Source organism: Bolinopsis microptera, chromosome 11, assembly GCF_026151205.1.
Source record: "Bolinopsis microptera isolate Bmic1 chromosome 11, MBARI_Bmic_1.0, whole genome shotgun sequence".
In the NCBI taxonomy this organism is placed as follows: Eukaryota; Metazoa; Ctenophora; class Tentaculata; order Lobata; family Bolinopsidae; genus Bolinopsis; species Bolinopsis microptera.
Window position 1 is genome coordinate 3,301,814 of NC_087082.1, and position 16,688 is coordinate 3,318,501.

At 35.3% G+C, this 16,688-nt stretch overlaps 1 protein-coding gene across 1 annotated transcript in view; it reads right to left on the reverse strand.

Moving 5' to 3' along the window:
- LOC134823249 (protein RRP5 homolog) overlaps positions 1-16,688 on the reverse strand; it is a 118,889-nt gene that overhangs the window by 54,894 nt on the left and 47,307 nt on the right. Inside the window, exons 9-11 of the mRNA XM_063834645.1 lie at positions 2,920-3,074; positions 2,628-2,739; positions 2,392-2,469 (exon numbers count right to left, since the gene is read on the reverse strand). Coding sequence (XP_063690715.1) covers positions 2,392-2,469; positions 2,628-2,739; positions 2,920-3,074 — 345 coding nt within the window. The remainder of the gene's footprint in view (positions 1-2,391; positions 2,470-2,627; positions 2,740-2,919; positions 3,075-16,688) is intronic.

A 16,688-nucleotide genomic window follows, 5' to 3' on the forward strand; every position in this document is an offset into this window, starting at 1 on the left:
CCGGAACATAAATCGCATACGGGGGTAAAGATTCTCAGTCTGGATTTGTATGGGATTTGACCTGGATTTCAGCTATTTTGGGATGGGCGTGGTCCCTGGGAGTGGCCTAAGTGGTTTGAGAGGTCAAAACTTGGTTTTTATGATGTTTGGGATAGGCAGTACCCATTTTTATACTAAAACATGGGCCACCTACCCCGGAACATAAATCGCATACGGGGGTAAAGATTTTCAATCTTGATTTTACCAGGATTTCAGCTATTTTGGGATGGGCGTGGCCCTGGGAGTGGCCTGAGTGGGTTGGGAGGTCGAAACTTGATTTTTATGATGGTTTGGGATAGGCAGTACCCATTTTTATACTAAAACATGGGCCACCTACCCCGGAACATAAATCGCATACGGGGGTAAAGATTTTCAATCTTGATTTTACCAGGATTTCAGCTATTTTGGGATGGGCGTGGCCCCTGGGAGTGGCCTGAGTGGGTTGGGAGGTCGAAACTTGATTTTTATGATGGTTTGGGATAGGCAGTACCCATTTTTATACTAAAACATGGGCCACCTACCCCGGAACATAAATCGCATACGGGGGTAAAGATTTTCAATCTTGATTTTACCAGGATTTCAGCTATTTTGGGATGGGTGTGGCCCCTGGGAGTGGCCTGAGTGGGTTGGGAGGTCGAAACTTGATTTTTATGATGGTTTGGGATAGGCAGTACCCATTTTTATACTAAAACATGGGCCACCTACCCCGGAACATAAATCGCATACGGGGGTAAAGATTCTCAGTCTGGATTTGTATGGGATTTGACCTGGATTTCAGCTATTTTGGGATGGGCGTGGCCCTGGGAGTGGCCTGAGTGGTTTGCGAGGTCGAAACTTGGTTTTTATGATGGTTTGGGATAGGCAGTACCCATTTTTATACTAAAACATGGGCCACCTACCCCGGAACATAAATCGCATACGGGGGTAAAGATTCTCAGTCTGGATTTGTATGGGATTTGACCTGGATTTCAGCTATTTTGGGATGGGCGTGGTCCCTGGGAGTGGCCTAAGTGGTTTGAGAGGTCAAAACTTGGTTTTTATGATGTTTGGGATAGGCAGTACCCATTTTTATACTAAAACATGGGCCACCTACCCCGGAACATAAATCGCATACGGGGGGTAAAGATTTTCAATCTTGATTTTACCAGGATTTCAGCTATTTTGGGATGGGCGTGGCCCCTGGGAGTGGCCTGAGTGGGTTGGGAGGTCGAAACTTGATTTTTATGATGGTTTGGGATAGGCAGTACCCATTTTTATACTAAAACATGGGCCACCTACCCCGGAACATAAATCGCATACGGGGGTAAAGATTTTCAATCTTGATTTTACCAGGATTTCAGCTATTTTGGGATGGGCGTGGCCCCTGGGAGTGGCCTGAGTGGGTTGGGAGGTCGAAACTTGATTTTTATGATGGTTTGGGATAGGCAGTACCCATTTTTATACTAAAACATGGGCCACCTACCCCGGAACATAAATCGCATACGGGGGTAAAGATTTTCAATCTTGATTTTACCAGGATTTCAGCTATTTTGGGATGGGTGTGGCCCCTGGGAGTGGCCTGAGTGGGTTGGGAGGTCGAAACTTGATTTTTATGATGGTTTGGGATAGGCAGTACCCATTTTTATACTAAAACATGGGCCACCTACCCCGGAACATAAATCGCATACGGGGGTAAAGATTCTCAGTCTGGATTTGTATGGGATTTGACCTGGATTTCAGCTATTTTGGGATGGGCGTGGCCCCTGGGAGTGGCCTGAGTGGTTTGCGAGGTCGAAACTTGGTTTTTATGATGGTTTGGGATAGGCAGTACCCATTTTTATACTAAAACATGGGCCACCTACCCCGGAACATAAATCGCATACGGGGGTAAAGATTCTCAGTCTGGATTTGTATGGGATTTGACCTGGATTTCAGCTATTTTGGGATGGGCGTGGTCCCTGGGAGTGGCCTAAGTGGTTTGAGAGGTCAAAACTTGGTTTTTATGATGTTTGGGATAGGCAGTACCCATTTTTATACTAAAACATGGGCCACCTACCCCGGAACATAAATCGCATACGGGGGGTAAAGATTTTCAATCTTGATTTTACCAGGATTTCAGCTATTTTGGGATGGGCGTGGCCCCTGGGAGTGGCCTGAGTGGGTTGGGAGGTCGAAACTTGATTTTTATGATGGTTTGGGACAGGTACTAACTATTTAAAACCCTAAACCTGTTCCAAATACCCCGGAACACAAATCGCATACAGGGGTGAAATCGCATACAAATCGCATACACAAATCAAGGAAACGTGCTCTCACCACGTTTTCTTTGTACAAAGGCGCGAAATTACAGAGAACCGTATTTTATAGACTGACCTGCCCGAGTCTGTACAGTTTGCATATATCTGCCTCGGTCATTGGCACGTTGGATATTTCACTTGAGTGTACTAAACCCTGAAATGGTAAGGATTAACAATTTAACAACTTTAATCCAAATAACACTGGAGAACAAAAAATTGCATCTCCAGAACACACAATAGAAGATGTTTAAAAAAGTCGTAAACTGTTACTAAGATCATAATTGAGTAAAATAAAATCGCTCCTCTGCATACCCTGATTTTAGAGGTGAAGTTCATGATGATACCAAACTGTTTGATGGCAGCTATCCAACCAGTTACTTGTTGGTTCTTTTCAAGTGTCTCGTATCCTGTCACATCTGCCGTACTAGGAACCACAGGTTTTATTACTTCTGGTCGTAGTTTTGAGACAACGAATAACTTTTAGAAAACGAAAAATGTTAAAGTTGAAAATTTCGTTATTCAGACAAATTAAATCTCACTCTGGTTGATAAACGTCTTGTACCGATCACGGATTAGAAATCAACATGATGATCAATAAAGAAACCTGTTTTTGACGACACTCCGTTTCAATGTTAGAGTCAGTCTGCGTTTAGAAGGGTCTACAGTCAGCACCTTCGCTTTGACCCTCTGATTCTGTTTAAAACTTGAGAGCTGGGTTCTTGATGTTGATATCAGCCATGTGGATCTTCGGTACAAAACCTGCGGTCACGTGCTCAGTTAGATCGTCGGATTAATAAAATGCTCAGATGATGTGTTATATCTTATCATATAACTCATGAGATGTGTCAAAGGCTGGTTTTGTGGAGCAGAGAATTTAATGACAAATTCAATGATACATTAGGTTAAAAGGGCACTACGTGGGCAAATAAAAATAGAGACCTTTCAGAAAAAACCCTGATGTTTCCGAAATAACAACCCCCGAAATCCTCAAGTGACTATATAGCCTAAAAAAATGCACCTTTTATATCGGGGACGACAGAAATGGTTTATCTAACTGACTGTCTTAAAGATATTGACCTGGGTATTTTATTTTTAAAAATATAATGCCGGTGTTTATTATTCGTTTTGCGAACCCACTTGGGGGGGCTACGCTTCATTTAAAAGAAAACAATTCTACTTTTTCAAAGAGAAAAACGAAAAAAAAACCGGCCAATACTTTTAATTTGACCAAAAACAATAACAAATTTCAGTGTAATAACTATTCCGGGGTTAAGTTTAAATTACCAATTACCGGGCCCCGAACCCATGCTCTGGCTTTTTGGGTTTTTCCAGCCTTTTAAAATTAGCTCCCACTTTCCTGTCCCTTTCTTGCAGCTTCTTTGGGGGACAAATCCCCCTGATTCAAAAGGGAAATGGATAAAAGTGTGATTAAAGTTGCGGGAATAATCAGATTGACGGTACTCATGGTGATAGCACGAGCAACGAAACACAAAACTTTTTTCGCAGAACGAAATATGCTATCTTCGAGGGATTTTTAATCTACACCCCACCCAAATTTTACACCTCCCCAAAGTTTAACATCAAAATTTAAACCACCAATAAATTCCCAGATCTCCCAAATACAACATACCCAACACCACAATATCATAAAAAGATCTATAACCCCCAAATATCTACAATCCAACTACCCCACCTTCTTGCTCCCCCCCAACCAGCCCAAACACTTATAAATACAACAAAACATCTAATAATCCCACCCTAAATATACTTAACCCTAAAACCAAGAATACTCAACCATAACAATACCTTTTCCCCTATTCAACCAATTCTCTGTTAATGCTAAATTCTACTTAACCACACCGATCAATCACTTCTCACTTAAACATCTCAATCCAAAAAACCACTAATCTTAAAATCTAAACCCCCAATAATCACACTAATCATCCCAAACCCAAATCATACCAACCAAACCATCCTCTAACAACCATTTATATTCACCCCATTTATTATCTATACCACAAAATTCCCCCTCATCAACAACATAACGTACTTTAAAAAACACTACAACTAATTGCTCCCAATTTTATACCCAACTTCACACTCCCCTTTACAATCACCACATTATCCATACTAATATGTAATAATTACCCCCCTCACCTCAAATTACCAAAAAACAACCAAACCGCTTTATACTTCAACCTTATTTAACAAAATATAAAAAAATAACACTTGTACACAAATCTATTCATATACACACAAAAATTTTCACATAAAACTTTTCAATTTTCCATTATGTTTTCTTAAGTTGCTGTGAAAAAAAGCACCCCCTTTTGGCACACTTTTCCCTATTTGAGCGCGCCTTACTTACCAATCACTACTCTTATTCTTATATTTTATATTCTGACCAACACAAAAAATATAGATATATAACCCCCTCTATAATTTCTACTACTGATAACCAAAAAAACACCATTACCAATACCCCCCTTAAAATTCTCATATTTCCAATTCCTTTACCATATACTTTTTTTCCCCCCACCTTTTATTTTTGGCGATCGTTTTTATAACATCGTTGGTCCAATTACTAAAATTATAATCTACAATATTTAATATACATAAACTAAATACCGATCCACACGATAAAATTTTCTACCACTAGCAAATTAAATTTATAGTAAGAAGTAAAAAAAAATTCTTACACTAACAATAATATTATAAGATACACTACTTACTTTGTGTTCTTTAAACATTATATTTCTCACCCCTCCTCTCCAACTTATTTGTGCTATAAATGGCGTACTCCCCCCCCCCCCTCCTCCTACCAAATATAAATTAGATGATAAAATATGATCATACATAAAAAACAAAAATTGTTATTATAGCAGACGTAGAACGTATTTTGCTAGTACCTTATTAGTGGTGTTGTTTTTTTTTATTATTATATATTTCATACAATATACAAACACTACTCAATTGTACATTGCGCCACCGCCACTGTTTTTACGTCTTTTTGTTCATACTGTATGGTTTCTAATTATTATCATCAAGTCTATCCTCCTCTTTTTGTAGGAAAATTGTTTCTTAGCTATTAATTACTAATAATCATGAAATTCTAATCAATGTTTTAGCTCATAACAAAGTCAACTCTTTAAAAATTTCCATGATAGTGTAAATTGTAAATTAGTAGTAGCACTTTTGCATTGGAATGTTTGAATGTTGCGTAGTTTGAATTAATCTTTAATTTTAAATATAAATACAGAAATAGTTGAGTAGTAAAAATTTCACAATACTTTTCACATCAAAATATTATAATTATGATATTCATTATATATATTTATTTCACACTAATATTAACAATTGAAAAAAAACAATTATCCTAAAATAATATTCATTCATCCTTTCCAACCTCTCAAATAAATAAACCTTTTAAACTCATAATAACACACATACCAAAGATAGATAGTAGATAGAGAAATCCTACAAACCTCAAAATTCAAATTAAACCCAATTATATACCTTTTCCAAACACAAACAACTACACACAACAAAATATAGATAAAAAAAACCCACAACAAACCTAACACCACATAACCCAACCAAAACAACCATCTACACTAACTACATCCTTCTCATAAAAACAACCTCACCAAAAATTAATATATTTATTTACTCAAAAAAAAATTACCAAAAACTCAATTCAATCAAATAATACCACATCACATATTAAAATCATTAATCTTCTATAATAAAATATTTTCAAACTCTCTAATACCTTACACCTAATTCCACTAACCACCTCTATAAATAAATCTATAATTTTTTAATAATTAACTACACTTTATTTAAAAAATTTATCCAAATTCTTTCCCGTTCTTAAACATCAAACATTCCTTCCTATATATAAATTTTGTACAATATAAATCACCATAATATATAAAACTCCCCAAAAAATAAACTCAAAACTATCCTTATCTCTCTCCTAAAAAACAATTACATACATACTCCTACTCTCCAAAATATAAATCACCTCCAACATCTAAAATTATTTCCCTATACAACTTCTTTTATCACCCAACTCTATACATCTTTTACACTCAATTTTTCTCTTTTAATTTCTATCATAATCATAATCTTTATCATCTAATAAAATATAAAAACAATGAAAACTTAACTCAAACATATCTTCCATCCAATCTCAATACCAATAAAACAATTTCCTAACATAAATTAACACAAACTCCAAATACTAATTTCTTAATAAACCCTTACATTCCTCAAACTCATATCCTCCTCTAATAATCATCATACTCAACACTCCCTTCCCAACCTCAACTAAACAACTAAAACATAAAAAAACAATTATAAATCTCATCCTAGCCCTTTAATCATAAACCTCTCACCCTTATTTTTACTTAAATCAATATAAATATATTTTCTTTTTTTCACCACTCAAATTATCTCAAAACCTATATACAGCACACTCTTAATCCCTACCAAATCCACACTATCTCACAACATATCTTCCTAATCCATCCAACCACTAACTTACTACAAAAATCCTCAATCCAACAAACCTCAACAATACCCCCCCATCAAAAAATATAACAATATAAAAACATAAAACCTCCACATAACAAACTAATCTTCCAAAAAATCTTCCCAATCCCCTTAATAAACCCCCCCCTAAAATATAACAACTATCATTCCTCCAAATTACACTTATCAACATATATAAACCCAAATACATGCTTCTATATTCTTTCCTCACTTCACCATCCTTACACCACTAACTTATTCAACCAAACTAACCAAAATCATCACACACTAACATCCAATAACACACTCACAAAACCTCCCCTTCTCACATTCAATATACTTACCTACCCATTCCTTTTTTATCCCTACTAAACTTTATACACTACCCCAAAAATAAAACAAAAATGAGTAGGAGGACTAAACTATTGCTCTCGAATTGATTAACACCACCACACATACCCCTCTAGCCCACACATAAAAACAAAACATCAATTCCATCAAAATTTCTCATACATTCTATCTAAATATAAATAAAAATCAGACAATAAAATTTCTAAAATAATTAAACACACCTGTCTTATTTTATAATTCATAATCTTAAAAAATTACTAAAAATCTACACCAAAACTATAATATCTTCATCAAACCATTTTATCAACCAAACCACTCATAAAAATCTTCTATTATCCCCAATCAATTTAAATAATATAACTTTCCCCATAATCACTATAAATTTACCTCTAACTACAACAAAATACTTTAATCTTAAAATAATAAATAACATTCATTGAAGAGAATTAATTTAATTATTCCTCTCTTTAGAATTTAATACACTATACTTTACTACTCTCTTATAATACCCTATATACCTTCTTTTTTTGCTTTTTGTAACCAAAACCTTCAAAATACCTATAAACCCTACCCTACCTTATTGTTTGAATATAGATTTATCAAACTCTAAATTTAATCGCGCTCAACATTAACAAATTCGGTAAATCTTATACTACTTCCTCAACAACTCCATAAACCATCTTATACAAGATACAAACTACCACCATAAAATTAAACAATCCAAAACCTTATACCAATATATTTTTCGCCTAACCAATTATATCTGCGCTAAATATTCCCATTCAATTTACATTCATTACATATATTCTTCAACCTCTTCTGTATTATTGAAAACTCTTTAACCCCAACTTATTCAAAAAAAAACGAACTTCACCAAATCACAAACCTAACCAACAGAAAACTAACAAATTTAAAAACACTAACGAATAGGACATTTTCCACAAATCAGGTTCAAATTCTTTTACATTACCAAACTTATATCTCACCCACAAAAATACTAAACTAAAACTAATCTCTCAAAACACCTATACAAACTCAAAACAACTCATCTTACTCCCCTTTCACAAATTGCTTCTTGTCGTGAAAAAATCACTATAGCTCTATCACAAAAGTCGCTAACCTTAAGTGTGGTTGTAGAGGTGATAGATTTTTAAATACGTTGGCGTTGTGTGTCCAAAAGATTCTTTCGACGTCTGATTGAGACGTCGTATGCAACGGACTAATTGAAAGATAAAGGCTAGTGAATTTTATATTAGGCCCCAAAAATAATTTTGGGTAAAATTGTAAAATTAAGATGTCCAAATTGTGTCTCTGGGAGCAATTTAAATTTAGTCGAGACGGACATTTTGTTTGAACACGGAAGTGTTTATCTATTTATTTTGGAGTTAAGGTGTAGGGTTTGTGCCGTTAAGCGACGTTTGACCATGAAAGATATAGGATTTGAGAGTATAGAAGTGTTGATTACTGAGGACCAGGGTAATATGTGTTATAAAGCATATAAATACAGATTTTGCGCATGACAGGCTGAGTCTGGCAGTAAGTGTTGATTGTTACATAGCATGTACGTGTATTGCGTCGGCGGTCGAGGCGCGTATATGCTTACTGGGTGCGCTTTCACATTTCCATGTGCTTTCGGATGCAGCTCGCTTGTTTCACATCACTGCAGCGAAAGGGCTTAGCTCTGGATAGAGCAAGGGCCGCTCAGCATGTCATTCCGCGAATTTTTTATGTTTATAAATATATAGTGGGGGAGGGTAGTTGCAGGAAGAGGGCTATGGTATAGAGCTTTGATTGAGATGTGATCTTAATGTTGCTCTGTAAAGAAGATTTAGCAAGGAATGTATGTTTGCGCTGGGTCGGAAGCTAGGAAGAGCAATTAACGTCTAGTAATTCGTTTCTAATTTGACGAAATTATTGATTTGTATTTTCGTCGTACTATTTTTTATATTTGGTTTGGAATGGAATATTTTGAAAATTGTTAATGATTTTGATAGTAAATGTTCTCTTTGCAGCTGGGTGGCAGTGGTGCATGCCTTTCTAAGAGGGGTTGTGTTGGTTTGCGATAACATAATTTATGGCTATTAGCAAGTGTGTATCGGATTGCGTAGACACACGTTGAGGGACTTCTTTAAATGGTGTTTGGTGAACTCGTAAAATGCATTGTTCATTAGGGAGGTAGGAGTAACTCGGCAGGTTTTTGTAGTTACTAAATACGATAATTATGGGTTGTAGAAATTTGTAGTATATTGGATTTTTGCTTAAAGAAAATTTGTAGTAGTGATGCGAGGCAGCAGTGCGGGCTGTATTTGATTTTGGAGTCTCATAAGTGAATGACGATTAGGGTAGGAGTGAATAATATTTGGGCCGGAGTGTTTGCGAATTCTATTATTATGATTATAGTGAGGTCGCCGGTAAGACGTGATTCAAAGAAAATGGGGCAAAAACAAAAGATGTTGTTGAGCAGTAAGTATTATATTGGTGATTTCGGATATGATTATTGTAAAGCATCATCATGGTTGCAGGTTATTGTAATGTGTGACTGTGAGATTCATGTGTTATAATTCTCTTAGATTCGCGGGGAAACTTTATGCACTGTAGAGCGTTTGATAACATTAGTTAAAAATTAGTACATTCGTCTTTACGTTATGAAAACGTAAGATTTATCGGAAAAGTCGTATAACTGATATCATATATAGTATAAATCTAACTTTGACTATTGATGATATGAATACACCTGTTCAGTGTTAATAAGTTGAGATCGTGGGTGTTATGTGAGATTCTTCATACTTCTCTTCCGCGTCGCGTCATCATTTTTCGTGTTGGAGAAGTAAAATTTGGTCAAGGTATTGGTATGCGGATAGGATGCAGTTTATTACATCATTTATATGCAGCGAAGGGGCACTAGAAATTTCGACGCGGGTATTAGAACGACACGGTTATTTATTATTTGGATAAAATAGAAACGTTGTTTAGATTTACGAATTGTGACATACTTTTCAATAGAGAGGGGGATCAAAAATAAAATCATCATTGATATGATTATAGTTAAGATATTAAATACTAAGGTAGAAGAGAGGAGAGTAGATGAGATGAGATGTGAGTAATCGAACTCTTTTTCCCAGACACCTACGCGAATATTTACTGAAGATTTGAAAATATACCGCTTCTGTCATAGTTTATAAAATGTCACTTTGAAAATGGTCAAGAGAGGAAAATTAACATTTTTAATTTTTCTCAAAAGTTGGAGGGGGTGATCTTTTAAAAGTTGATAATACGAGTGTAATGATCGATTCAGCGATAAGTTATTATTATTTCATACAAGTTTATATGATGGATCTAAAGTCTCAAGCGAAGGTTGCCAGTTTGATTTGTGATGAAATAATGTGTTAATGTATTTAATTATGAAAAATCAAGAAATAGTTAGATTAAAGGAAAATCAAAGAATCAATTGTAATATGAATGTCAATAATAGCTGCTAAACTTAAATTCATTTTGGGTTTGGAAGATTTTCTGTACAATTTATAAATGAGAATTAATCAACAAATATTAATTTTAAAATGCAATGAAATATTTAGTCAAACACGATATTATATATTAAAATAGAAAATAAAATTCCAGACATTTTTCAAATATCGATTTCAATGCAGATTGGGTTGGAACAACGATTAAAAAAATGAAATCATAAATAAGCATGTAAAGACTGATATATGAAACTACTATTTATTTATATTATCGAGTTTCGCGAAAGTTAATTTAGAGTGAAGTTTTTGTGTACTATGGAATTAGTTAATTAAACACATATGAGAGATCAGGCAATAATTCGCGCAAATCGGAATTATATAATGAGTATGTTTATATATGTGCTTTAGGATGTTTTTTTATTGATTCGGTAGTGTATTTTAGTCTTTGTATTAGCAAAATCTAATCTGATTGATGATATTTGAAAAAATGTCCGTTATGATTTTTAGTTATTTATATGTTTTAATATTTATGTGGTTGAAAATATTTCGATTCGTTTAGTTTAATATTTGGGTTGATAATTTCGATATAGAAGTTGTGTACGAAAAGTGGCTTCCCAAAACGTAAAGAGAGGATATGAAGTTTGTGCAAGGTATTTAATCCTCATTTCATATTTAATTGATTCTTTGAGGTTTTTGTTTAATCTAATATTTTTGATTTATATATTTAACGAATTAATTTAGACGCAGTTATTTTATTTCAAAATAAACTGATACACTTCGGTTTAGACTGTAGATCATGATATAAATATTGTTAGAAGGGAAGATTATAATAATGTTGATCGTGTACGTCGTTAGACTCGGTATTATCAGGTTTTTACTAGATAGGGGCGTGCCGACGTTTTTTTGAGAGAAATTTGTGTGTGTGGTTGTAGTGGAGATTTGTTTCTCTATGGACATTTTTAAAGTGGTCGTTTGAATTAGGAATCTATAGGTTTGAGAGAGATGAGTGGGAAATAGTATTTCAATAGGTTATTAAGTATTCGGCTTTCGAAAATTAGGAGATCTTTGGTCTGTTTTTCACAAATCTCTTTCAGATAGTCTCACGGTCTGAAAGATGATTCTTTTTTCTGTACTTTATGATATTTAATTATCTTTGATGCAGTACTGCAGTATTAATTATGATGTTTTTGTCTTATTGTCCCTGTCAATGTGTAGGAGGGTTGTAGTCAATATTTCGTAAGAATGGCACAACGGTGTTGCTATTTATTAAATAGTATTAATAACGTGTCGTTGTTTAATACCGGTTTCTTAAAATTAGAGTGGCTTGTTGATATGAATGATGAAGATAGAAACCGGTATTACACATACAATATGTGGAAAAGTTGCTGGATTGCAAACAACAAAATAACGAAACAAATAGTAAAATTAGTTACGCAGTTTCGAAAAGTTATTTAAACACTGGAAACAGTGTAGTTATATCATAATATTCCAAGTTAGTAATACTTTTGTTATAGGTTAAGCGATGTTTTTCGGAGTAAATTCTGGTCTTTATAAAGTTAAGAGTAAGTTTGTAATGTTACGCTAAATTGTGTTTCTGATTGGTGGATTACAGTGCGATTAAGTTCCGATCTGAAAGGTGTTTTTTATAAAACATGTCGTACAGCTCACACATTACAATAACCTGCAACCAAATGATGAGGCTAGAGAATGCTATCCAATCAGATATTATGTTCAGTCAAGCAACTCATTTGCGTATTATCAATTTTCATTTGTATCAGTCCTTTTTGGGGACTGGCTATTATTTATATTAGAGATTCGGCGGAATGACAGGTGATCGCCAGCCGAGACCCAATAATATACGTGTGACCTAATTGATTTATAGTTCGGGGAAAAGTACATAATCGGCATGTTCGTGCGGGAAACGTGAGGAATTTATATAAAAAATCATTTCCAACAAAATTATAAACTTAATTTTTTGGTTAATAACTACCAGAGGTGGTTTAGATAGATGTCGGCGTCTTGGATGTGGAACAAAACTATTTTACGAGTATCACGTTAACCGATTTATAGAAGCGTCTGTAATGTGTTCGTAGCGCGATGCGAAAATCTTGTACTGGCGCGAAAAAATTATGTTTATGCAACACCCACAGTTCGTTAGCGGTGGTGCCATTGACTGTTATGTAAGCAAAGTATGAAGTTAATAAAAAGTAGTGTATAGAGAACGAATTTTTCAAAATGATATTCAGGAACGACGACCGCGATCTAGAGCCCGCTCTCTCGGGCTTGACTGAAAATTATTACCAATCCAATCGAAATTCCGTCAACTACGACATTACGTGAATTAATTTGTTTTGGAGGGTTTGACGCGCCGGCCATAGATTCTGCTATCGTAGTTACGAGAAGATATGGACAGGTTGATCGTATCAATTGTCTAACAAAGCTCTGCTTGCAGTAGGTCTGGGGAAGGCTATTATGTTTATAACATAATACAGATATCGGCGGTAATGAGGCTGAGCGCGGCTATGCTTACTTCAGAGTATGGAGTTGGTTGCGTGTTGTTGAACCAAGGCGCTTGAGTGGGCGAAAGACAGGTTGGTGAAAGCGGACCAGTAGAGTATAGCGGAGACGCCAGGGGATATAGTAATGGCTATGTGAATAAAGCATTACTGGGCGGCTAGCTTTATACGAAACTCTTTATTTATATGTTTAATGGAACATAAAAATCTGGGGTCTTAGGACCAAAGATTCTTATTATCCAAAATTTCTTTATGGTTAACGTGGTCCTTAAGATTAACCGCGCAAGGAAACTACGGGTGGGGTATATCTCAAAAGTAAAAATAGCTAGAATTGCGGTCATTCAAAAAATGTTTACGTTACCTCTCTCGCGATCTCGCCGGCGCGCGCATACCCATAGCGCGACATTTGGAAGCTCTGATTTTCATACTAAATCAAAAAGTTTTTTCTCTCTCGCGCGCACGTCTCTCTTCACTCCTGATCAAGTTTTTTAAACTATGGAGTCATTGTTACCTGGTCTACTAGTTCAATGAGCGTTGGAAAGGTAATTGATGTGAACACGCGCACACGTGTGAAGAAACTTCTCAACTAGAGCAGCAGGGGTAAGGTTTTTGGGTTTGTGATAGAGCTGACGAGTTTATCGTACAGAAAATGCAGAAGAACGATTGAAGGGGGGTTGAGAAGTTTGGTGTGGTGAGGTAAGGGGGAGTTTTGCGATATAAGAATAATAATTCGGGGTAAATGATTAAAGTTTTTAAAAGTAGATTTGAGGGCTGAAAAGGATGCGTTTTTATACCATAGAAGTCCTTTCTGTTGGCAAAAATTTACTTTTTGATCTTTTAAAATTGAAATAGATCTTCGACTCTCGGCTGCGTCGACGTCCTCAGAGGGATTGTCAAAGTTAAGTTTTTAAACTGAACGGCAAATTATTTTTAACGCGCGTAGGTTGGAGGAAACTACGTTGGGTATATCTCCCAAGTAAAATAAATAGAATTCCGGTTTTCAACAAAATGTGTCTGTAAATTAAAGTTGGTCCCGGAGCAATTTGGGACAATTAGATTTTCAATTACCAACGTAGTTATGGGTATAAATTATAAGCTTTTAAACCTACGAATTAATGTGTTTTTGTCATTGATATAGGCTCAATGCCAGCGTGCGAAGGTCAATGATGTGACGGCGCGACGCCAAACGTGTGTTGAAATTATATTATCAGCAGTCGGGTACGTATTTGTTGTTATAAATGAAACCAAAGCGCATGCATTACTCTACCACTCTTACATTATTTACAGTTAATAACACGTAATCAGGTCTTAGTAGGCCTCTAGAAACCTAAACCTATATTGCTTACTAACTAAATCTTTAACAAAAGATATGCTGCAACCTAACTAACGATGAGTGATGAGGTGAGATGTGTGATGTTCTTATCGGATAAAATCTTGCTGAGTGATTCTCTATATCTTTCAGGGGAGATTTTATATTTCAGGTGAGGTGATTCGGAATAGGTATAAAAACCTGATAGCACGTATTGTTTCCTGAGGGGGCTTTAGAAAATCTCGATAACGCCTGATAGAGTTCTAAAGTACGCTGGTAAATCTTTCTGTAATACTTTTGGGCAGATAGATTCACTCGTTGATAATTTAGGCATAAATACCCCGTTCCCACCTCCAATAATTATAAAAACCGAAGCTATTACAATTGAACTTATCAATTTCGAACATAATATAATTTAAATCCAATATTTTAGCTTATTTGGTTCCTACGCTCGCATAGTAAATATAACTCATGAGTCGTAGTTGAATTTAATGTTTTATATAGATAGAGAGAGAGACCACCAAATTTTACTAGTCTATTCTAAACTTACGGGTTTCAGCCTGTGCTCTCTCTTCTCTCTCCACTATAATAGTAGATCCATGGGTTGATCTCGAAAGGGCTATTTTAAAATTTGGTGGGAGCGAAATAGTTGGGATACGGATGTTATTATATTAGTCATGTCAGATCGCTACAAATAATTTGTATCCCGTGAAGCGCATTGTTAGTACGTCGTTCATTTGGATCGCGATTTTACCGCGCACTCGATCTGGCCAACCCCAATAAAACGTACGACGAAATCTAGCGTATAGCTCATGTGTCTTAAAGTTTGTTACCCCCCCCGTTTTGATTTGTTATTGCAGGACTATTGTATTGGTTTCAAACATTTCATACGTGAAATAAACATATTCTGTTAAACTAGATTTTTCATAATTCGAGGCAAAAGATAGTATAGACATTTTTTAGAATGAATTAAATAAAGTGTTTATATGCTTAGAGAGTAGTGTGACTAACATTATAATTCTATTTCGAATTCATCATATTAAATTGAGTCCTCGGGGCTTGAAGGATCGAGGGAATGTTGTTGCTTTTTTTTTCAACCGTCTCTATAGGGTGTCATTGTGTCAGTTGTTTGATCTCACTGAGAAGTACTTATTTAGAGTCTGCCCTCCCAGCCACACTCCCTACTAGCCTCGGACCTCCATAAGAAGCTCACTCCACTTAGATCATATGGCTATCTATCTCTGTAAGACATGAGAACCTGTAGACAATGTTCCATCTTCGCATATGACACCAAATATATTTTGTGACTGGGAATCTAAAAAGGAGGCAAGCATAGGTGGGTAATTTCTCTTTTTAGCTAGGTGAATATTCCTACAAGCGAGCAAACTAACTTCATGGCAACATGTCTAATGCGGTTTCATTCACTTTAACCAGCATCGTCTCCCGATGAAATTTAATTCTGACTATATCATAACCACATTGATAATATCAAGAAAACAAGTGCATTTTACGTTTTGGGAGACGCTCATCGATGAAAAAGTAAAAGGGCAAGAAATAAAAAATCAATAGTGCGTACTTCAAGATGCAATAACTCTTGCGATATGATTCAGAAATCTATAAACTCCTATAAATACCTATAATAATACATCAAAAATACATTAAATTTTATTTTCTCCAACCACTTAACCTTTATAAACCCATCCAAAAAAAATTTATTTAAATAAATTGTCATTTTTCAAACCTACTAACAAACAATACTACATATACTATGACTACTAATTTCACAACAACAATCCCCACACAAAATCAATCCATCTCATACACCCAAATACCATTTCATTACAATCCTTCCAACAACATTAACCACAACCTTTATATCTTGATAAACAACATATTAACCAATTTCAAGAAACAAACCACCCATAACCAATACCCATTTAACTTATTATTAAACCAACAAAATCAAATCTCATCCCTTACCAACAATCCAGATATAGAATATAGAATCTAATATGAAACGTAATTGTGTAATTTGGTATACGAGATCTGTCCTAAGTGTGGCTGCCTGATGTTCGGTGTGTGTGTGTGTGTAATCAATGCTCGTCACAGTCATAAATGCTTTCTTGATAGGACAACCAAGGATTCTCGAATGCTTCTAAAGAACAATTTGACATTAAGGTACCTAGGGTCACACAACAAA